The 21972-nt window shown below is 55.5% G+C and overlaps 2 protein-coding genes across 6 annotated transcripts; one reads left to right on the top strand and one right to left on the bottom strand.

Moving 5' to 3' along the window:
• Positions 1 to 1303: 1303 nt before the first annotated feature.
• On the bottom strand, positions 1304 to 2781 carry LOC135454566 (cytochrome b-c1 complex subunit 9). Its single transcript, XM_064726822.1, has 2 exons — positions 2603 to 2781; positions 1304 to 1537 (listed from the first exon to the last, which is right to left on the bottom strand). Exons 1-2 carry the CDS (start codon positions 2741 to 2743, stop codon positions 1499 to 1501), a joined length of 180 nt encoding a protein of 59 aa, XP_064582892.1. The 5' UTR covers positions 2744 to 2781; the 3' UTR covers positions 1304 to 1498.
• A 65-nt stretch (positions 2782 to 2846) lies between these two features.
• On the top strand, positions 2847 to 17908 carry ZMAT5 (zinc finger matrin-type 5). Of its 5 annotated transcripts, none has more exons than XM_064727104.1 (6): positions 2847 to 2948; positions 7725 to 7947; positions 8278 to 8340; positions 8762 to 8842; positions 15129 to 15240; positions 17684 to 17908. In XM_064727104.1, exons 2-6 carry the CDS (start codon positions 7821 to 7823, stop codon positions 17811 to 17813), a joined length of 513 nt encoding a protein of 170 aa, XP_064583174.1. In that variant the 5' UTR covers positions 2847 to 2948; positions 7725 to 7820; the 3' UTR covers positions 17814 to 17908. The 5 variants fall into 5 exon arrangements, with proteins under 5 accessions (XP_064583174.1, XP_064583175.1, XP_064583177.1 ...); XM_064727105.1 differs by having other exon boundaries at positions 2850 to 2948; positions 7722 to 7947; XM_064727107.1 differs by having other exon boundaries at positions 2885 to 2952.
• Positions 17909 to 21972: the final 4064 nt, after the last annotated feature.

The following is a 21972-nucleotide window of genomic DNA, read 5'->3' as shown; positions in this document are numbered from 1 at the left end:
TTTTCATTGCCTATCAGTGCTGCCCAAACCTCCCAATGCCAGGCATGGAAAAAAGGAATAGATTTACCAGAATCCCCAAATGCTGTATCCAGGAAAATCTCCTGCTGGGATAATGCTGCTCTCCTGCAGCTCCTGCTCTCTGCACCGATGGCTTCAGCTCCTCCCTGCTGCCCACTGCAGTGCTGTCCCCTCATCCTGTATTCAGCTTTGGTTCAGCTGCTCTGAGCCTGCTCAGCCTGGTGTGGAGCAGCAGCAGAGCTCAGGGAGCTGGCACTCACTCAGATGGGGCTGTCCTAGGAAGGTTTAAACCTTTCTCTCAACCATCTCCATAAAGCACAGCTGGGACTGGGACAGCTGCAGTTGGGTTTGGCTCCAAAAACAAGCACAAGTGTTTAAGTGCTCGTTGTGTTCTCAGAGTAAATGTTTTACCCCCCTGGTGCTCGTTTGCAAACCCAACAAAGCTGCTGTGAGCACTGATTGTGAGCACTGTCTGCCTCAGCCTGGGCTGGAATTGCTCCTGCCTAGTGAAAATGGATGGAGGAGGGGGAGCTGGGGCTGCTGGACTGGGAAAGTGGGACCAGGAGGAGTCACTCAGCCACATCTCCCTACAGGCACCTGAGAGCTGAGGAATTAACTCAGTCATTACCTCAGGAAGTGCCCAAATCCCTTCTCATGTAGAAAGTGTTTGACAGGGCCAGGCAGGGCTGGGCTCTTCAGGGAGAAGGGAATGACTGCACAGGGTGGAGGAACTGGACAATCTTTAGGGTCCCTTCCCATCCAAACCATTCCATGACTCCTGAGCCAGCCCCTGGTGGAACTGAGTGATCCCTCTCCCTTCCCAGCCCCTTCTCTTGGGTCACTGGGGATGGAGGCAGCTGTGACACAAACCTGGCATCACTTTTGCTCCTGCAGCCATGGGAGCAGCCAGGTGGTGCAGGGATCATCAGGGAAGGATCCACAGCACCTCTGCAAGCTGCAGCTGATCCCCTCTCAGCACACTCCTGCCAGGTAGGGCTGCAGCAGCACCTGCAGCTCTGAGAGGCCCCAGGGCAGGAATTCCACCAGAGCTGAGCTACACAAGGTGCTGTGAGTGATTCTGAGCCCCTTTTCTGTGCACAGACCAGGAGAAGCAGACAAGGGTTGTCATGAGCCTCATCTAAGTGCTTTCAAGCCCATTTTAAGATGTTGTGATTCCTGACAGTGCCTTGGAACTCAGGCACAGGGCTGGTTTTAAAGATTCTCCACCTCCCAGAGAAGGAGGAGGTACAGAGAGGACAAAGGATGAGTGAGGTGAACACACAGACAAGAGAGGACCAAGAGTTTTATTTGAACACAGTAAGGGGAGTACAGCAGAACTCCTTGAGTCCATCTGGCTTCACATGGTATCAGTTGGTGGCTCGGGGTTATTCCATCGGGAATCCATGCCCAGTTTCAGGAGGCTGAATCCATCCCTGCAGTGCCTGTTGCCACCCCAGGCTGGCTCCTGCTGCTGAGCTGCTCAGTTCTCATACTTGTGCTTGATGTGTTTCCACAGTTTCTGCATGCAAAACAAGGAGAAAAAAAAATCAATTTTAGGCAGCTTCTAGTGGGGTTTGGATAAGAGAATCCAAAATGCAAATTATCCTAGTGGGGAGGTGGTGATGGAGTCCTGTAGTGGATCTGGGGCAGACAGGGATGCACATGGGAGCTCCTGGCCTCTAATCTGGACAGGGAGGGAGCTGCAGAGATTCTCCTTCCCCTGTTCTGCTCTGGATTAGTGGCCCAGAGACACTGCCTTGAATTCCCACCTGCACTGAAGAGGGCAGTTCTGCTCCTGCATATAAGAGATGCACAGAACAATCATGGAATGGGTTGGAACAGATCTTAAAGCCCATCCAGTGCCACCCCTGCCATGGACAGGGACACCTCCCACTGTCCCAGGCTGCTCCAATGTCCAGCCTGGCCTTGGGCACTGCCAGGGATCCAGGATGGGCACCCTGTGCCAGGGCCTGCCCACCCTGCCAGGGAACAATTCCCCATTCCCAATATCCCATCCATCCCTGCCCTCTGGCACTGGGAAGCCATTCCCGCTTTTCCTGTCACTTCAGGCTCTTGTCAAAAATCTTTTTCTCATCTCCTGGAGCCTCTGTATGCCCTAAGGGGACTCCAAAGTCTCCCCCAAGCCTGCCTCGCTATCCCGCAGTCATTATCTCATCACTGCTGTACTTAGGAACCTAAGGACGACTTGATCCCTTTTACCCAAGGTCCACGCTGGGGACACCCAAGGCCACCAGCCCTTATCCCCCTCCAGTGCCGCGGTCAGATCAGCCAAGCCGGGGCCTGCAGAGCACAAAGCAGTTCCTTATCCTCCTCCCGCTCCCCCTGCCTTGCACGGCCCTTCCCGGCGGCCAGAGAAGCCCAAGGACACCCCAAACCCGGACCGCCGAGCGCCACGACAGCCGCGGAGCCCCTCGGGGGCGGCCGAGCCGCGCTGACCCTCAGCGAGCCCTGAGGCCGAGCCGCGGGCCCGGGGCTGCCGGGGCGGGGCCCAGCGGGGCCGGCCTGACCTTCAGCGCTGGGCCCGCGCCCGGGCGGCCCCGGCCGGGCCTTACCCAGCCCTTACCCCTTCGTTGAGGTGCTCGAAGAGCGCGTCCGCGCCCTGGTCGAAGGCGCGCTCGAAGAGCACCGCGCCCAGCATGATGGACAGCGCGAACGTGGAGCTGCGGCGGAACAGCGAGTCGTACACCCGCCGCAGCAGCACCATCTTGCCTGAGTGCTCTGCGCCTGCGCCGCCCCGCAAAGGCTACCGGGCAATGTAGGCGGTGCTCTGTCATTTATATAGAGTGCGAGTGCCCGTGAGCATGCTGGGAGTTGTAGGCCGCGCTTTGTGCCGTTTGTGACCTGCGCATGCGCTGTTGCCGTAAGGTGTTGTGGGAGTTGTAGGCAGCGCGGCGCGGGCCTGGCCAGAGGTGGGTGAGTGTGTGGGGATACTAGGGGTCCCGGTGAGGGGTCCCGGTGAGGCTCCGCTCGTCCCGTCCCCCCCGCCTTGTCCTCAGTGGCCTCCGCTGGGCAGCTCCGGGGCTGTGCGGTGAAACCGGCCCGGCGTGGCTGGGGCGGGACCCAGGCGGGGCTGGGGCCGGGGGGCAGCGGGCGGGAGGGCTGAGGGGGCAGAGAGGGCAGAGACACCCCGGGCCTGCCCTGCCCTCCCTGCCCTGCCCTGCCCGGGTGTCCGGCCAAGGGTGACGGGGACAGGAAGGAGGATGCGGTCACTGCCCTCAGCTGACCCCCGGAAGGTGGGTGGGACGCGATTTGGGGTGGTTTTTGGGGTGTTTTTGGGGGTTTGGAGTTGCAAAAGGGGGTTGGTGTCACTGTCAGGGAAGTGGGAGAGAGGTGTGGGGCTCATGAATCGTGGAATGGTTGGGTTGGAAGGGACCTGAAGCCCACCCAGTGCCACCCCTGCCATGGCAGGGACGCCTCCCACTGTCCCAGGCTGCTCCAAGCTGTGTCCAGCCTGGCCTTGGGCACTGCCAGGGATCCAGGGGCATCCCGGGCACCCTGTGCCAGGGCCAGAGGTAAATTTGGATTTAGGAAGGCAGAGCAGACAGGGGCAGGTCAGGGGAATCCCAGCACTGAGGCTGTTTCCCCACAGGACTGTTGCTAAACAAGTATCCATGAAGTTCCAGAGCAGGCCCTCAAGCAACGCTGCTCTGTTGTTTTGTCCCACCCCCTCAGAATTCGCACAAGGTCTGGCTGCAGAGTAATTTCTCCTGATTTATTCATATTTTTTCCCTCATGCAGTGACTGTGGGGACCTGTGGGATTTTTCTGGGTTAGGACAAGACCTCTGCTTGTTCTGGAAGCCTGGAAGGTGCCTGGCACATTCCTGTGTAGTGTTATCCCTTTGGAACCCCAGAATATCCCTAGTGGGAAGGGACCCACAGGGAACATCCAGCACAGACCCCCCAACACCCCCACCCTGTCCATCCCTGGCAGTGCTGCCCAAAGGCTCCTGGAGCTCTGGTAGCCTCGGGGCCGTGCCCATTCCCTGGGCAGTGCCAGCACCCTCTGGGGGAAGAGTCTTGCCCTGAGCTCAGCCTGAGCTGCCCTGGCCCAGCTCCAGCCATGCCCTGGTTTCTGACCCTGGTCACCACAGAGCAAAGCTCAGAAAAACTTTATTTTTCAAATTGAACTGCTCTGGATTATCTAACACAAATCCCTCCCAAAGCTGCCCATTAATTGCTGCCACCAGGATGGTTTGTGTGGGGTGGGATTGGTGTTGATCAAGCTCTGGATTCCCAGTGGAAGCTGTCCCCACCTGTGGCAGGGACTGGGATGAGATGAGCTTTAAGGTCCCTTCCAACCCAACCATTCCATGATTCTCTGACAGCACACAGGGAATGGCTGCCACTGCCAGAGGGCAGGGATGGATGGGATATTGGGAATTGGGAATTGTTCCCTGGCAGGGTGGGCAGGCCCTGGCACAGGGTGCCCATCCTGGATCCCTGGCAGTGCCCAAGGCCAGGCTGGACACTGGGGCTGGGAGCAGCCTGGGACAGTGGGAGGTGTCCCTGCCATGGCAGGGGTGGCACTGGATGGGTTTTAATGTCCCTCCAACCCAACCATTCCATGATTCCATGGCTCCTCTGGGTGGAATGGAAAGCAGGATCTGTGCCTCTGTCATTGGGAAGGTGCTGGCAGACTCTGCTGCCATCCCAGGTCTCCCTGCAGATCTGAGCCCATTTAAATTGGCAGCTGAGTATCAGAAGGCTGACACTTGGATTTAATTAACTCACATCTGCCTGTGGATCCGAAGTGGCTGCAGTGGCGCCGAGCCCGGGCTGTGGGAAGGCAGAAATTGAGGTCAGGGCCCGGCAGCCCCTCCCGGGGCCGCTGTGGCGACACAGACACCGAGGAGCCCGTGCCCCTTCCCGGTCACCTTCCTGCCTCTGCCCGGGGAAACGCCCCAGGGGCTGAGATAGAATCCGCAGCTGGCACCGAGCAGCCTGGGGAGCTCCGGCAGCAGCTGGAGCAGGGAAATGTGGGATGGGGATGGTGCCCAGGATATCTCAGCTAGAGTTGTCCCAAACCCCTCTCTGTCACCTTCGAGGTGCCTCACACCAGCAGACACAGCACAGCATTGCTGTTACACTTTCATACAACATAAAGCCCTGGGTTGTTGGAATCTTTTTTAATTTTAATTTGCATTTATTCAGGAAGACTTTTAAGCTGGCACAAAGCCTGGCTGGATGCGTTTATGGCTGCGGTGGGCCCAGGTCTGAGTGCCCTGATTCAGTTGCAAATCAGGGGCTGGAGATGCTGAGAGGAAACGGCCAGGCTGAGGCAGCTCTTTATAGAACAGCTACATTTACTTTATTCCATAATGGCTGAGATGGATTTAATTAGGAGCCATCTCTGTTTTCAGCTGAATAATGCTCTTTGTTTACTGCTGGAGCCGTTTGGGGAGATGGAAATAGGCTGGTGCTGCTCTGAAGCAGCTTTTGACTCCTCTGGACTCAGAGTGCTGGGAAGTGCTGCTGTTGCAGAGAGTTGGCATCCATGCAGTGGAATCCTTGAAAAGATGGGGATGAGTGTTGGGTGTAATCACTGAAGGGAAAAGTCTCAGGGAGGATCTGATACCTCTCTAATTGCTTTTTACAATCCCTCTGTCCCCTGCAATGGGAATTGCTCAGAGAATTTGGGAGAATTTGGGAGCAGGCAGCTGTGGGATGTGGGATCTGGAGTCTGCAGGAGCTTTCTGCCCTGGTTGTTGGGGGAGGAGGGGGAAGGAGCTCCTGCAATTATTGCTGTTGGAGTGATGAAAGGGAAAGTTTGAAATGCGATTTCAAAGGCTGGCTGCTGCTGGGCTTCCGCAGGCAGAATTCCCTGGGAGATCTCTGCAAACTTGTGTGGGACCACTGCAGAATCTCATTTGTTTTCCCTGTCTGCAGCATTCTCTTCTGCAGAGATGGAGTGCAGGAGCCAGCAGCTGAGACAGGGAGATTTCTGTGTCACCAGGAACTTTGGGGGACTATGGAATAACATGTGGAACAGGGATTTTTCAGTGTTTAAAAGCTTTGTTCCCCCTGAATTCCAGCAGCCTCACCACAGTGCTGCAAACCTGCACAACTCAGGGATGCAAAGGATGAGGGAATTTGTGGCTCCGTGCTCATTAAGCAGCGCTTGGGTTTGGATTCTTGGGCTGGAGGAGAAGATTTCAGACCTCAAGCCCTGCAGAGCTGGGTCAGGATCAGCCCAGGGCATGGGGGATTTGGGGTCCCAAGGAAGGAACCTCAAAGGGATTCCAGTTCACTTGGAATATCTGAACATTTTACCTTCAGTGTGGAGTTTTCAATCCAATATTAAAAAGCTCAGAAGGTTTTCCCATGGAATGCAGCTTTGCTTTAACTTGTGGTGTGAGGCCTCAGAGGTTTGCAGGGGTTTGATTTTGAAGCAGCAGTTCCTGGGAGCAGGGGAAGGAGGGGAATGTGGTGCTGTGCTCCTGCTGGGATGGATGTCTGGCAGCAGGCTTGGCAGCCCTGCCCGAGCTGGGCACGCCGGGCTCTGAGGGGTTTCCTGGTGCTCTGCTCTTCGTGCTGAGCCAGGGGAGTCAGCCAGGGGGCTGTGATTGATTCTGGAGCCATTTTATTTATCAAATCTTTATTTCTTGTGCTGGTCTCTGTGCCACTTTTTAAATGCATTCAGCTGTCAAAGTGTCAAAACCTGGAGAATTGCTTTAGGAGTTTATCTCCCAGTCCATCCATCTTTGCCATTCACCAGGTACCTCTGTATCCCTCAGGAGGGAGCTTGCAGCTCCTTCAGGGTGTTTGTTGCACCTCCAGCAGGGACATCTGATGGGGACAGCTGCCTGAAGGATAAAACACAAGCTGATCTCACCTGCACTGACAGTGGCAGGCCCAGCACAGGTGGGAGCTCCCAAATTCTGTTGTGATCTTGGTGCTGTACTCAGAGCAGGCACACCTTGGTGCCAGAGGCTGGGGAGGATGAGGAGAGCAATCCATGGAAAAAACAAGAGGCTCAGTGGATTGTAGGAAATATATCCTGTAGTGTTTGTAATGCAGCTTCCCACCTGAAGGACAGGTGAGATCAGCTTCTGTTTTGAAGATAAAATGAGCTTCACTGAGTTTCTTCCTTACCTTGCAGAGGTGGACACTGGGGAGTTTCCTTTCTCTTTTGTATCAGCTCATGGAGGTTTTGGTCAGAGGTCCCCAGGACCTCCAGCTCCTCCTGTTTGCACCTTGGGTGCTTTGTGCTGCACCTTGGGTGCTTTGTGCTGCACCTTGGGTGGTTTGTGCTGCACCTTGGGTGCTTTGTGCTGCACCTTGGGTGCTTTGTGCTGCACCTTGGGTGCTTTGTGTGCACCTTGGGTGGTTTGTGTGCACCTTGGGTGGTTTGTGTGCACCTTGGGTGCTTTGTGCTGCACCTTGGATGGTTTGTGCTGCACCTTGGGTGCTTTGTGCTGCACCTTGGGTGCTTTGTGCTGTATTGTCCCCGCAGCCTGTGCCTCTCTGTTTCCTGTGCTCTGAGCTGGGGGAAGGAAATCCTTCCAGCAGAGCTGTTGCTGCTTTGGGTGACAGAGATAAATGCAGATCAGGCCTTTTCTCCCATGTACAGGCAGCAGATCCTGCCCCAGCAGGCTGTGATGGACAAGGATACAAACTGTTGGGTCTCACCTCTTTCTCTGCCTGCCTGCCCTGAGTGATTTGAGTTCTCCTCCTTTGGAAGCAGGCACTGTAAATCCTGGATCCTCCATTCCCATGGCTGGGCGCCCAGGAGCTGCCTGATGACCCCAGGACATGCTGATGCTGTTTTGCCAGGAGAGAGATGGGCAAAAGGTACTTCTGTGACTACTGTGACAGGTCCTTCCAGGACAACCTGCACAACAGGAAGAAACACCTCAATGGGGTGCAGCATCTGCGGGCCAAGAGAGTCTGGTACGACTTATTCCGAGGTGGGTGCTCCCAGCTTCTGCCACTGCCTTCCTGGGATGGATGGGGAGGATGAGGAAGAGAAAATAAATCAGCACTGATGGTTTAACACTCTGTGTGCCAGCAATTTGAGCACGTGATGCTGCTGAATGAGGCAGTCTCAGAGGTGAAACCCTCGTGTGTGGCTCTGCCCTGCCTCAGCACACAGTTCCAGGTGTGTTGGTGCCAGCCTGAGGAGTGCAGTGGGAATGGGCTAAACTGCTTCCTTCTGCTCCCTGACCAGTTTGGGACTGGACATGATGGGATTTTCTGTGCCAAGGATCTTTACCTGGGTTCATCCCTTGTCTCCCCAGATGCTGCTGCCATCCTGCAGGAAGAGCAAACCAAGAAACCTTGTCGGAAGTTTCTGCAAACAGGTGAGGAGTTCTGAGGTGGAAGGAAGTGCCTGGGCTCGAGCAGCTCCTTGCAGAGCCAGCCCAGGGCTGGAGGGAGGGGCTTGGGCCTGTGTCTGGCATCCAGGTGTGATGGAGCCTGGCTTCGCTTGCACAAGAACCTCCTCTGGGTGGTTCTCATGGCACTCTGGCTCTTCCCAGGATTATTAAAGTTGGAAAAGACCTTTAAGATCACAGAGTCCAAATGTCAGTACAGCACCACCATGTTCATCATTAAACCATGTCCCCAGGTGTCACATCCACAGACTTTTTTGAGCACTTCCAGGGGTGTGACTTGGGCAGCCCATTCCAATGCTTTACAACCCTTTCTGTGAAGAAATATTTCCTAATATCCAATCTAGAGGATTTTGAAACTGAATTTTCAACTCTCACTATTTCATTCCAGGACAGTGTGATTTTGGGTCCAACTGCAGATTTTCCCACATGACAGAGCAGGACCTGGAGAAGCTGAGTGCCCAGGTTCAAGGTGAGTGCTCCAACCAGGCAATGCCTGAGGGTCTCTTTGCAGGGGGAGTTGCTGCAGGGAGTGTGAGGGCTTGTGCAGGCTGTCATCCCTTGCTGCCTGCACAGAGCCAGCCAATCCCTCCTGCTTCCAGTGCTGTGTGAGCCTGGCAGTGCTGCAGTTTGTCATATGCTCCCTGCTCTCGAGCTGCTGGCACAGACACAAACCTGGAGCTGAGCAGTGCTGCTACCACTTGGCAGCAAGAGTTTGGAGTGGCCTTCCTGAGCCCTCGGGGTTTTGCTCAGTCAGGGAATAAAAACTGTCAGCAGCAGAGGGCACTGGTACATCACATCCCCTTAAATTTATGGATTTGATTTCCCCCCACCTTGCTGCTATTACCAGGGAGCTGCTGCTGCCACCCGTGGGAAGAGCTGGTGGGAAGAGCTGTCCTGTGAAAGGGGTCCTGGATCCAGAAACAGCCTCTGCTTGGGTGGCTTTGGAGGGAAGTGAAGTGTGGGCAGAGGGTGGATGGCAGCTGCTCCCTGCTGGGAGCCTGCAGAGCACTTCTGAACTCTCTCATTCTGGGACTGCCATTCTTGGAACCACTTTTCTTTTAGGGAAAAGAGGTGGTAGCTCTGTTTTCTCCACAGGAGTCATTACTTTGGTGGGTAAAGAAAATCACAGAATCACAGACTGGGCTGGTGGGAAGGGATCTTAGAGCTCATCTCACTCCATCCCTGCCATGGGCAGGGACATCTTCCCCTAGACCAGGTTACTGCAAGCCCCATCCAGCCTGGCCTTGGACACTTCAGGGAGTGTGAGTGAGGTGTTGGTGGGAGCTTGTGGAATGGTTGAAATCCCCACTGGAGATCATCTAATCCTCACCATGCTGAGAGCAGGGTGAACTCAAGCAGGGTGCTCAGGGCCACATCCAGTGTGTTTCAGATAGGCTGGAGACTCTGTGGGTGACCTCATCCAGTGTTTGACTAGGTTCATAAAAATGTGTAATTTTTAAAGTATTTAAATAGAAACTCCTGACAGAAATTTCCATATTTTGGCTTGTGCCCCTTGTCTCAGTAGTGGGGAGCCCAGCAGTGGGTACAGCACCCAGATCTGGTCTGACAGTGTGGAGGATTCCTTCCCCAGGCTGGTGTCCCAGTGCAGCCCAGCTTGGAGCAGCTCCCATGCTCAAGCTGGGTGCTCAGGGCCACATCCAGTGTGTTTCAAATATCTCAAAGCTGGAGACTCTGTGTGTGACCTGATCAGCGTTTGACTAGGTTCATAAAAATGTGTATTTTTTTAAGTATTTAAATAGAAATTCCTGATGGAAATTCCCATATTTTGGCTTGTGCCGTTGTCTCAGTAGTGGGGAGCCCAGCAGTGGGTACAGCACCCAGATGAGGCCTGACAGTGTGGAGCAGAGGAGGAATCCTTCCCCAGGCTGGTGTCCCAGTGCAGCCCAGCTTGCAGCAGCTCCCATGCCCACACCCTCTCTGCAGCCAGCTGTTGTTTTGCCTGGAGTCTGGCAAAGCCAGGCTGAGGTGTTGGAAGTGTGGGATGTGAGAGGGGGGTGTGCGTGGGGCAGAGCCTCTGCTGGCCCTCACAGGGATCCCGTCTGGGGAAGGAGAGCTCAGGGGGAGGCAGGCAGGCACACAGAGCTGCTCCAGGCTGTGCTGAGTCAGGGAGAGCCCCCGAGGTGCCTCTGAATCAATCTCTGAGCGCTGCTGGCAGTCAATAAAGCCGCGGTGGGGAGGGAGTGCTCCAGCCCTTCCCAGAGCCACCTTCCAGCCAGAGCCTGTGCCTGACCCCTCTGCTGGGCTCCCAGGGTGCACAGAGTGGCAGCACAGGCACCTCTGGCATTTGCAGGCACTGGCTGCTCTGCAGGAGCAGTGGGAGCTCTCTGGAGCGGAGCAGGGAGCGCTGGCAGCGCCTCTGTGCTTCGGCAGCTTTCCTTGCCAATTACACTTGTTATTGAGTATTGACTTGTGTCAAATGGGTCGGTGTAAGTGCAGGATTGGCTGCTGAGAGCCAATTCCAGGGAGATTACTGGGAAACCTTGCATTTGTGCTCCTGAGTCAAACATTTCATTTACCAATTAGCCCTGAAGGAGCGATGGCCAGGGGACAGGGGGTGCTTGGTTGGAGAGTTCAGGCCTGCTCACCTCTCTCATGGTGTGGTTTCCTGCATCACACAGCTCTGATCAGACAGTTTGGAGGGATTTGGGGTGGGGAAAGGCTCAGCAGGGTTTGGTAGAGGAGAGGGACAGCCTGTAACAGACAGGATGGAAGGATCAGACACTGTCATGAGGACATCCCAGCACTCCTTCAGCTGCCAAAGCACCCTTGTCTCAGGTGCTGGGGCTGAGGAGGGCAGTGTTGAGGGCAGGCTTGTAGTGGCAGGGTATGTAATTCCCACAGGATCCTCCATCAGTAATATCCCACATGCATTCCCACTCAGGATCTCTGAGCCATGAGCCAGCAGGATTGGAGCAATCTGCACCAGGCTGCCTCTCACTGACCCAGCTGGGAGATTTTGGCAGCTTTGGAGCCAAGGGTTATCAAGGATTTGAGATGAGCTGAGAGGCTGGAAGCTCCAGAGCTTTCCCAAGCCTGGGGGAGCCATGCTGGGGCTGGCCAGGCTGGTGGGGGATGCATTCCTGGTGGGCCCACAGTGCTGCTTAACCCCCTTTCCTCAGCTCTGGTGCAAGCAAAGCCTTGTCTGACTTTTTTTTTAACCCATCTAAACTGTGATGACACTTTTTTTATCATGTAAATATTGAACCTGTCCCTGAGTCCCTGTGAGTATTTGGCATTGGTAGCTCTGTGTCCATGAACTCACCTTGATAATGAAGTATTTTTATCACAGCCAAAGGAAACGTGACATTATCCTTAACATTTGGCCCTTTTAATGCTGGGAGTTCACCCTGTAGTTTGTGTAAGTTTTGTGGGTTAAGTAGGAAAATTTCTGGATGATTCCATGTTCTAGAACAGCTTGGAGCCTGGCCTACTTTGGCATCAGCATCTCTGCACCCTGTAGAATATCCTCATCAAGAAGCAACAGTTTACACCTTCAGCAGGGAGGGAGCTCATATTCCCAGCTGTTCCCCCATCAAAGCATTAGCCTTCTGCATCTGCTGCATCATTCATCAGCCAGACACTTGCAGGCTGTCATTTTAAGTACAGTCATGTCAGGAAAAGTCACTGTCAAATTGCCATCTCCGTGCTCAGAGTTATTGGCTCCCCGCTAATCCGTGTCCCTGGTGCAGACAGGATCGACCTGCCTGGGCTCTGGTGGCTCTAACCAGAGGAGGGCACGGCTGGGGAGGGTCTGCAGGGTGTCCATGAGGGTCTGAGGGCCCTGCTGGGGAGGCTGGAGTTCACTGGTTTAACTGGGCAGGGAGCAGGAGTGCTCACACTGGGCTGCAGGGCTGTCACTTGTTTGGCTGCTCCACTTGCAGGGGCTCCTCAGCCTCATCTCAGCCTGCTCTGGTGCTGGTCTTGTGCTCTGGGGCAGTTGGGCTTCCACATCATCCACCAGGGATTTCATGTTCCTCTCTTTGCTGGTGGGAGCTGAGGGATTTCCTGTGCATTGCCTTGCTGGGTGACCCCCCAGCAAATATTGGCAGGTTCCATCTCACCCAGCAGTGCCAGTGTCGAGAATAAAACCCATGAGGAGAGAAGATAAATGTGGACCCTGCTCTGGCATCATTAGAGGCACTTCACAACTACAGATGCTCTTTCAATTGGCTGTAATCAGACTTGAAGCAAACACCACAGTGAGAAGGAGGAGGAGGGGGAAGCACCTTCACATCTGTCCAGCTGCACGGGCATGTGTGGGGAGCAAGGGCTGGTAAGGGCCTTCCAAAGGAATAGCTGTTGGCATTCAGGGAGTATTTCCAATTTCAGGGTGTGTTTGGTGTCCCTGGATGGGATGTGTGTGCTCCAGAGGGACATGGACACCATCAAGGTGGGCAGAGCTGGAGAGCTGCCTGTCCCTGCTGCCACATTTCTGAGCCTGAGGTTTGGACTGTTCTGGAGCAGCAGCTCTGGAGCTGGGAGAGCAGGGAGACAGCTGCATGTCCTTCTGATGTGGATATCTGGGGCAGTGGGAATCCAGAGTGGTTCCACAGCATCCAGTGAACTTTTCTGGCTGGGAGTTGTGGCTGCTCCATCCCTGCTGTGGTGCCTTGGGGCTCCCTGCTCTGAGCAGAGAAGCTTGGACTGTTCATGCTCTGTGCTCTGTTGGGGCTGGGAGCTGGATGAAGAGGAAATCACAGTGGTACAGAGAGGTGGGAGAGATTCTCCATGATTTTCTTCCCTGCCTCATTGAAGCTTCTCACAGACACTCCTTGTCTGTCCCTTGCTGAGGTGGGATGAGCTCAGGAGGTGGAAGAACATGGAACAAAGGGAAATAAGGTGCTCAAGGCTGCCAGATGAGTCTGACCCTGAGTGTGAGCAGCACCCAGCTCTCCAGGCTGAGCTTCTTGCCTGCCCATCTCCCCACCTGGCCAGCTGGTTGAGCTGACCCCAGGTAGCTCTGATCCCTGGGAACAGCTGTGGGAGACTGGGACATTGCTGTCCCCAGCCTTCTTGGTGGGCTCAGAGCAGCAGCCAGACCCCAGCAGGCTTTCTGTGGTGGCACTGGGCACATTGTCACCCCAGCCAGCAGCAGCAGCTGAAAAGGCTGGATGACAAATTATCCATCTGGCTGCTCATTGTGTAGCACATCCCTGCCATCCTGATTTAGTATTCAACAGGCAGATGAATAATTGGTTGCCACCAGTAGGATGAAGTGATCCTTCACTCTGCCCAAGCACTATTAATTTCACACTCTGTCTGCAAAGGTATAATATTTTCCTTAAAGCATGTGACACAGGGTGGGTGGGTGTGGAGCAGGCTCCTGAGGGGCAGGGCTGCAGGTGCCTTGATCCCCACATGGGATCAGGGGTCCCCCAAAGGATGGACGAGCAGGGCAAAGGGAATGACACGCAGCTGCCTCTGTTTTCTTTTTATTGTCACCAGTATTTGGTTTCTGAGTTCCCTGCTCTGTTAGGTGGGCAGTTTGCACTAGGCTGGGATCACTGGGAGTGTGTCCTCATCCCTGGTGTGCTGGCAGGAGTGTGGCTGTGTCAGGACTCCTGCTGGACCTGTCCAGCCCCAGCTCCCCCCTGCAGCTGGGGACACTGGGGAGCTTTGCTAACTGGGCAGCTGTGGGTTTGTGCCACGCTGGCTCTGTGCCCTCCTCCCCAGAGGGTGCCTGTGGGCATCTGCCCACACAGCCCTTCCAGAGTGATTGGAGGGGTTGAAATCTTGATTCAGTAAATAGCAGAGGTTTCCTACTGGTTTCCTTCCTCGTTCCTACCCACCACGAGAAATAGAACAAGGAGTAATGGGCTCAGACTGGAAGAGGGGACATTCAGGTTAGGTATAGGTTGGAGTCAATGATCTCTCTTGAACCTGATCGATTCTGTAATTCTGTGATTTATGGAAGAAATCCTTCCCTCTGATGGAGTGAGGGTGCCCAGAGAAGCTGTGGGTGCCCCTGGATCCCTGGAAGTGTCCAAGGCCAGGTTGGACAGGGCTGGGAGCAGCCTGGGACAGTGGAAGGTGTCCCTGATCGTGGCAGGGGTGGGACAGGATGAGCTTTGAGGTGACTTCCAACCAAACCATTCCAACCATTCTAAATACAAGAACTTGTCCCCTGGTTCTCTCTGCCCTGGTTCTGCCCCTGGGCTGGTGACAGCTGTGCCTGGGCTGAGCAGGGGTTGGGGACACATCAGGCAGGGAGCTCCTTAAGCAGCCCTGACAGCAGCTCTGGGATCTGTCTGCTGCCTGAACACGCACCCGGAACCGTTCACACTGCCCGGGCTGCCAAGGCTGCATCGATCCCAACACTGTCCCTGTCATTTCCACCTAACAGGGCAGGGCTGGCAACGTTGCTGCTGCCACTTGGAGGGACACAGCTCTGGAAACAGCTCAGGGCCAGCTGAGGCTGTTCCAGGAAAGGATGAGGGTGATCTGCCCTGGGGGAGATGTCAGACTCCCCTCAGTGCCCAAACTGCCACCGTGCTGGTTTAGCTCTTGTCCCCTGCTCTGCCTGGCTGCAGCTGTCACCAAGCATCAGATGGCAGGAGGGCACAGGAGGAGGAGGAGGGGCTGCCCAGGCATGGTGCACACTCTCCACCCTGTGAAACTGCAGGGTAATGAGCAGCAGGTTTAATGGAGTGAAAGGACAAGGGTCTGGTGGCCCTTTCTCTCATGGCCCTCCCTCTGATCCAGCCCTGTCTGATCTCAATCTTTCTCTCAAGCAGGCGAGAAGAGGCTGAAGGAGCTGCAGAGGGAGGGAGCAGATATCCCACCTGGCACCATCGAGGAGTGGCTGGACAAGAGAGCCCAGAGGCTGAGTGCAGCTCAGAGCAGCAGGTACTGGGTGCTGGGGTATCCAGGTGTGGATGCAAGGGGATCCCCAGGAGGGCTGGGGCAGGGGAGGGTGCAGGGCATCAGAGCTCCCAGCACCCCCAGGCAGCACTCATGGGGGGCCTGTGTGTGGGTGCAGCCCTGCCTGCCCACCAGGGATGTGTGCACAGGGGACACTTTGGGAACAGGCACAGCAGAGAGCTGCCCTTGCTCTGTGCAGGGCTCACAGACACACCTGGAAGGACAGAGCTGCTGCTGTGCTGGCTCATTAATGCCCAGGGTTCAGTGTCAGGAGCCTGCTTTCATCTGTTGACAGCTCCCCCATGCCCTGCCTGCCAGGGAGGGTGGAATTGGCTCCTCCTCACAGGATCCATTCAGAGTGGGGCACTGGCTGTTTCCTCGCTCACCTGACTGTGCCGCAGGCTTAATGGGATGACATTTGGGCACGTGCCAAATCTCTCTTCTGTTCTTTCTCTGTTTGTTCCCGTCCTCTCCGTGTTTGGACTGGGCAGGAGCTTCCTTCTGGTGCTTGTCTGAGCTTGTTGCTCTGGGATTGTTCTGTCCCTCAGCTCGGCTGCCCTTGGCCTTGCAGAGGTGCCCACATTCCTGTCCCCTGCACTTCACTTGCCCCATTTTGTTTGTCCTGCCTGTGAATCCCTGGAACATGGGATAGATCAGCTCTTATAGAAGATAGCCATCACTATTCCCAGAGGAATTTCCAGACCTTTAGAACTACTTGGTCACACCCAGAGGAATGTTCAAACCTTCAGAATTTGGTCCCTGCTGCCTCCATAGATGCACAGAACAAATTTCCAGGATTGTTGCTCTTTTTCCAGCCTCCCTCTCCCTGCAGGCTCAGAAACCATCTGCTACAGGAATTAAACACCAACTATTGGAACTTCCCTTCCTCTCTCCAGCCTTGCCAACGCCTCTCCCAATCATCTCTGTGCTCCCCTTGTGCCCTCCAGCCCCACATTTCATGGGATTGATTTTTGCCAATTTCCAAAGGAAATGATAGAGAATGGATTTCCATTAGAAAAGGATCCAAAGCCTCAAAGCTTCTGAGATGCCACAAGTTCCATGAGTGTGAAAAAGGGTGGGTAGAGGAGAGGGATCCCATTAACACCTTCAGAAAGGAAATATTCTTGACCTTGCTGGCCACTGGAGAATCCCTGTGGGACAGCCATTGAGAATGCTCCAGCTGTAGGTAAACCTTTGATAGAGCACTTGTAGCTCATGAGACCCCAGGGAATTGAGTACCCAGGCAGCATCCTGCCTATTGATCAGTCCTGCTGCTCAGGAAATGCTCATTAGGTGATGGCTCAACCTTGCAGCATTCCCTGTGCTCCACATCCACCGTGTGCCTGAGCCACAGTGCTGGGGGGATGACACCAAATGTCCCTGCCCAGAGGGGCTGGTGTGTGTCCTCATGGTCCTGCCTCATCCTGGGCTCTGGAGAATCCCCCCTGAGGGGATAAACCTTGAGCCAAGTGACTTTGCTCTGTGTTAGCTGCCTGGAAAATGCTCCTGGAAAACTACTCCTGTAGCTGGCTCTGGGCCACAGCCCCGCAGGGAGAGGAGGGTGCTGCTTCTCCCCGGGGTTATGTAAAGGAGTTTGATTAGATTTCTTCTGGCATAACAATTAAAAAGATTCATCAGGATCGGAGGTAGAGGCCTGAGAAGCTGCAAGGTTGCTGTCAGGGCTTGTGTGAGAGAACAAATGAGCTTCCTGCACTTGGGAATTAATGGAAAAGATACGTTTCCCATGAATTTAAACGTGCCCCGGTCAAACTGGAGGCAAGGGACAGATGGTTCTTGCTCCTGCATTCTTCACCCCAGTGTGGTGTTTGCAGCAGCCTCGAGCAGTAAAGCTGAGGAGAGGGGCAGGGACAGAGTGATTCCCAGGCTGTGGGGTGAGGGAGAAGCCTCTTCCCTGTGCTGAAGGGTGCTCTGGTGCACACACCCCGCTGCTTTGGCAGCTCCTCCATTTCCGAGGGGTCCTTGTCCTTTGGGAAGTGCACAGCTGCCTTGGGATTTGGGCTGCTTGGAAAGAAACATCTGCTGGGTTTGTTTGTTCTCCCAGCTCAGCTGTGTGAGGAGTGGGATGGAGGGGCTGGGAGCAGCCCTGGGCCTGCTGAGCCCCTCTCGGGGGGCTGTGCTGCTCCCCCAGCCCAGACCCCTCACCTCAGTGATCCCACCTCAGTTTTCACTGGCACACACTGTGTTAGGCTGCCTGGATATGCTGGGAATGATCACACAACTGTTCTGGTGCTGGATTTGGGATGGGGGGTGAATGAACCCGTTTGGTGCTAACCAAACCCCTCCTCTGCTGGCCCCTTCTCTTTGGGGGCTCCTGGAGGGGGCACAGGGAAGCCCAGCCCCCAGCATGGCCTTGGTGTCAGACAGACACACTGCTTCTCACCTCATCCCTCTCCATCTCCTCTCACAGTGCTCTTCTTGAGAAACCAGCACCCTTCCAGTACCCTCTGGGCTGGCCACCAGTGCAGGAGCTGCCCCCATCCCTGCAGGCCCCCCCACCCGGGGGATGGCCAGTGCCCCCCAACCTGCAGTGGGGCTGAGGCACCCCAGAGCCTGCCTGGGGCTGCCTCTGGGAAAGGGACAGGATTATTTATACACTCTTTAAATTCAATAAACCCTTCTCCTGCCCGTTGCAGCCTCCGTGTGTTGTGTTCGTGTTCCTGCTGGCCCGGCAGCCTCCCCTGGGCTGAGCCACTCCCCTGGCTCTGGAACGGGGATCTGTGCTCAGCACAGCTCCAGCCCTGCACAGGGGCTGTCTGTGGTCACCTGGAGCTGGCATTCCCCAGTTCCTGGGTGGGATCCAACCCCTCAGATCACTGCTGGCTCTGTGCTGGGCTCTGTGATCCAGGCTGGAGATTCCCCATTTCCTGGGTGGGATCCATCCCCTCAGATCACTGCTGGCTCTGTGCTGAGCTCTGTGATCCAGGCTGGAGATTCCCCATTTCCTGGGTGGGATCCACCCCCTCAGATCACTGCTGGCTCTGTGCTGGGCTCTGTGATCCAGGCTGGAGATTCCCCATTTCCTGGGTGGGATCCATCCCCTCAGATCACTGCTGGCTCCGTGCTGGCTCTGTGATCCAGGCTGGAGATTCCCCATTTCAGGTGGGATCATCCCCTCAGATCACTGCTGGCTCTGTGTGTAGCTCTGTGATCCAGGCTGGAGATTCCCCAGTTCCTGGGTGGGATCCATCCCCTCAGATCACTGCTGGCTCTGTGCTGAGCTCTGTGATCCAGGCTGGAGCAGGACCCAGGCTTTTAGAACTGATGTTTCGTTTCCTCAGGTGTTGGTGCTGTGTTTGTTCCTGATAAATTCAGGGTGGGACCTGCCTGGGTCCAGGTGCTGGAGCTCCCAATGGAGAGCCTGGGGAGCTTCCCTCAGCCCTGCTGCTGCTGTGCTGCAGGTGAGGGGCAAGGAGGGGAAATACCCCAAGGTTTCTCCACAGAGAGACTTTGATTCATCTCTCCTTGCTGGTAAACCATGGTGTGAGGGAGGCCCTTGGCTGTCTCAGGAAGGGAGCAGGGTGCTGCAGCTCCAGGGCAAGGGGGGATCCTGTCCAGCAGCATCCCAGGAAGCAGCTCTGGCAGCAGGTTTGTCCAGGAGGGCTGTGCCCACTGCCAGAGCATTCCAGGTTTGGCTGGGCAGGGAGGTGGTGGGTCCAGATTCATGAAGAGCACAGGCAGGAGCCAGCTGCCTGTGGCCAAATCCTGCCTGGATCGCTCCAGCAGGGCAGGGATGTGATGGCAAATTGTCACAGGAGCGTCAGCCCCGTGCTGGGACGTGGCTCTGACAGGAGCAGGGACTGGATGTGACAGCAGCCTGGAAACAGCCTTGGCTGCAGCCTGGATCAGTTTAGGTCCAACTAGAGAATGTTTTTATCCTTGCAGGCAGGAGCCCTGGGCTTGGGCTCGGAGGATTCAGGATCAGCCCCGTGTCCTGTCCTCACTTCCACCTGCAGGACAGGTGGATTAATAAGGGCACCCAGGTGGCTCCTCTGTGGGAATGGGTGGGAGTCCCTGGAGCAAGGGAACCCTGCCCCCAAGGAAATGGGAAATGGGGATCTCTTAGGGGCTGTGGGATGCTCCAGAGTGGGAGCTGGGCCTGCTCGCTCCAAGCTTGGATGTGCATCCCTGTGCTCCAGCCTGGCACAGAGGAAGAGTCCTGGGGAATGCTGAGGGGCTCCACTGGCTGGGGGGACAGTGGCTGCTCTGCTGGTGGCAGCCAGGACATGCTCCTGGACACCTTCCATGGCCACCAGCACCAGCAGATCAAGGAACTCCCTCTCCAGTCCCTTCCATGGATTTTTTTCCCCAGTCAACATCCAAATCCTTCCCTGTTCCTCGTGTTGATTGGAGCTGTGCTTTGATCAGCCCCCAGGCCTATCCCTGCTCTGTGTGCTCCAGTCCTGGTGGGTTTTCCAGCTGATCCAGGAGGGGTTGTTTTACCCAACACTTCCAAACTTCAGGGCTCCCCAGATCCAGCTTAAATTAGATAGAGTTCTCTGAGGGCAAGCTCTGGAACCCAACTGTAAATGAAAATTCCAGCGTAAAACACAACAGCCACAGCTTTTCCTTGCTCCCAAGGTGGTGAGCTGCTCTGGAAGCAGAAATTCCCAATAAAGGCTGAAAGGCAAGAGCAGGAGCATTCCCTGCAGAGCTCCAGCCTGTCCAGGGGGAGGTGAGAGGGGCTGCCAGGGGGGATTCATTAAAGTTGGGCTTTTCCCACAAAACTGCAGGATGTGTGGCTGACAGGCTGAGCCCGGCATCACCCGCAGGATATCGTGGATTCATGAGCTCCTAACTCCCAGAGGGGAGGAGGCTGGGAACTGCAGGGTGTGTGTGACAGCAGTGGCAGGAGGTGACAATGCCATGGATCACTGGGTGGGACACAGCCCCTGTGGGCACATCCATGGAAAGGCTGCGGGAGGAGGACCCCAAAGCAGGACAGGGCTGTGGCTCCTTCCCACAGGGATGGCTGGAACCCAATCCCAAGGGATGCTGCAGGGATGGACTCACTGTCCCCAGGGTGGGGGTGAGGAGCTGCTGCCCAATAGTGAAGGCCGAGCCAAAGTGCCTTTGCTGGAGCAAGAGCTGGAGTAATTTATCGGGAAGCTTTTAGGGAAATGAGCGGCTGCTGGGCCCCTGCCAAGCGCGGCCCCGCTGGGCTCTGCCCGTGTCCTCTGGCAGCTCTTGCTGGGAGAGGGCAACTGGAGTGGGAATGGGGACAGCATGTGGGCTGGGGTGAGGACAGGACAGAAGGATTGGAATGGGAGTAGAGATGGGGTCAGGGATGGGGACTGGGGGAGGGGAGAGGGACAGGGATGGGAATCAGCGAGGGAATGGGGATGGGACAGATGGGACAGGGATGGGAAGCAGCAGGGAGGAGGATGGGACGGGGATGGGATAGAGATGGGATGAGGATGGGACAGCAGTGGGAATGGGGAGAGGGGAAAGGGACAGAGAGAGGAATGTAAAGAAGGATGGGAGTGTGACTGAGGATGGTGTTGGGGATGGAGACAGAGACTGGGACAAGGACAGGGATGGGAATGGCACCAAGACAGGGTTGGAGCTGAGCCCATCCCACACTTCTTGCAGCACAAGAGAGAGAAACAACCATTACCAACTTCTTCCCTTCCTATCCCAAACACTTCCCAGAGCTATGGAATCACTGCCCTGCAACCCCCGCTGGGGTTGCCGCCACTTTTGCTCCGTTGTCCCCATGTCCTCGGAACCCATGCAGGGTCTTGCTCCCTCCCACCTCCCCTCGCCTGCGGCAGCCCCCACCTCCCGGCACATTCCCTTTGTTTTTTGCCTTTCCTGGCGGTCCCTTAATTGAATTATCCTGGAGCATCTCTGTTGCAGCAGCCGCAGTGATCCGTGGTCGCCTCTGCGGCAGAGCAGGGACGAGGCTGGGACCCCGCTCCGGGATCCTGGGATCCCGCTGCTCCAGGATCCTGCCTGCTCCGGGATCCCACTGCTCCTGGATCCCCCTGCTCCGGGATCCCCCTGCTCCGGGATCCCCCTGCTCCGGGATCCTGCCCACTCCGGGATCGGGAGCTGCCATTCCAAACCTGCCCCAAGAAATCCGTTCCACCAATTCCCATTAAAATTAATTGAGCAGCTTTGAAACGCTGAGCTTGGGGGATGGCGTTATTCCTTTTATCTAATTTTTTCTTTTACACTATTGTATTTTCTGGCAAATTAAATTGTCCTCTTTTTTTTTCCTTCTTCTTCTTTTATGTTTATTCACAGTGTCTATAATAGACCTGGTTAAAAATAAATATATATATATATATATATGCACACATGTCTCTGAGGCCACGTGGCTCCTTTGGAAATGCCAGTCCATAAAAAATCCAAACTTTCTGCGGGAGATGGATGAAATTTCATTACTGATGCGGAGCCTCCCGCACTTTGCGAGGCAGCCGGAGTGATTTCATTGCCGTGGAGCACTTCCCATTTCCATTTCTCATTTGGACGTTCGCTTCAATTTGTTTGATAAATTAGAGAAGATCAAAAAGAGGCCCCACCCAAACCCCAAATCAATAAAACGCCACCAGTTCCTCCTGGCATCCCAAAAATGGGGTGTCCCCCCCGTGGTGCTGCAGGGTGCCAATTGCCATGCTGGTGCAGGGAAATGAGTTTTCCCCATGGGAGCACCGGGGAGGTGAAGGTGGGGATGTCCCAGCCCCAGAGTCCTGG

The sequence above is a fragment of the Zonotrichia leucophrys genome, chromosome 15 (genome assembly GCF_028769735.1).
Source record: "Zonotrichia leucophrys gambelii isolate GWCS_2022_RI chromosome 15, RI_Zleu_2.0, whole genome shotgun sequence".
Classification (NCBI taxonomy): Eukaryota; Metazoa; Chordata; class Aves; order Passeriformes; family Passerellidae; genus Zonotrichia; species Zonotrichia leucophrys.
This window is presented reverse-complemented; position numbering and strand designations above follow the sequence as displayed.

Excerpts from the sequence above, each read along its gene's own strand:
- ZMAT5 (XM_064727104.1), top strand. The coding sequence starts at position 7,821 with ATGGGCAAAAGGTACTTCTGTGACTACTGTGACAGGTCCTTCCAGGAC. Across the intron at positions 7,948-8,277 it reads CTGGTACGACTTATTCCGAG|ATGCTGCTGCCATCCTGCAG; the intron begins GTGGGTGCTCCC and ends TTGTCTCCCCAG. Across the intron at positions 8,843-15,128 it reads GCTGAGTGCCCAGGTTCAAG|GCGAGAAGAGGCTGAAGGAG; the intron begins GTGAGTGCTCCA and ends TCTCTCAAGCAG.
- LOC135454566 (XM_064726822.1), bottom strand. The coding sequence starts at position 2,743 with ATGGTGCTGCTGCGGCGGGTGTACGACTCGCTGTTCCGCCGCAGCTCC. Across the intron at positions 1,538-2,602 it reads TCGAGCACCTCAACGAAGGG|AAACTGTGGAAACACATCAA; the intron begins GTAAGGGCTGGG and ends TTTTGCATGCAG.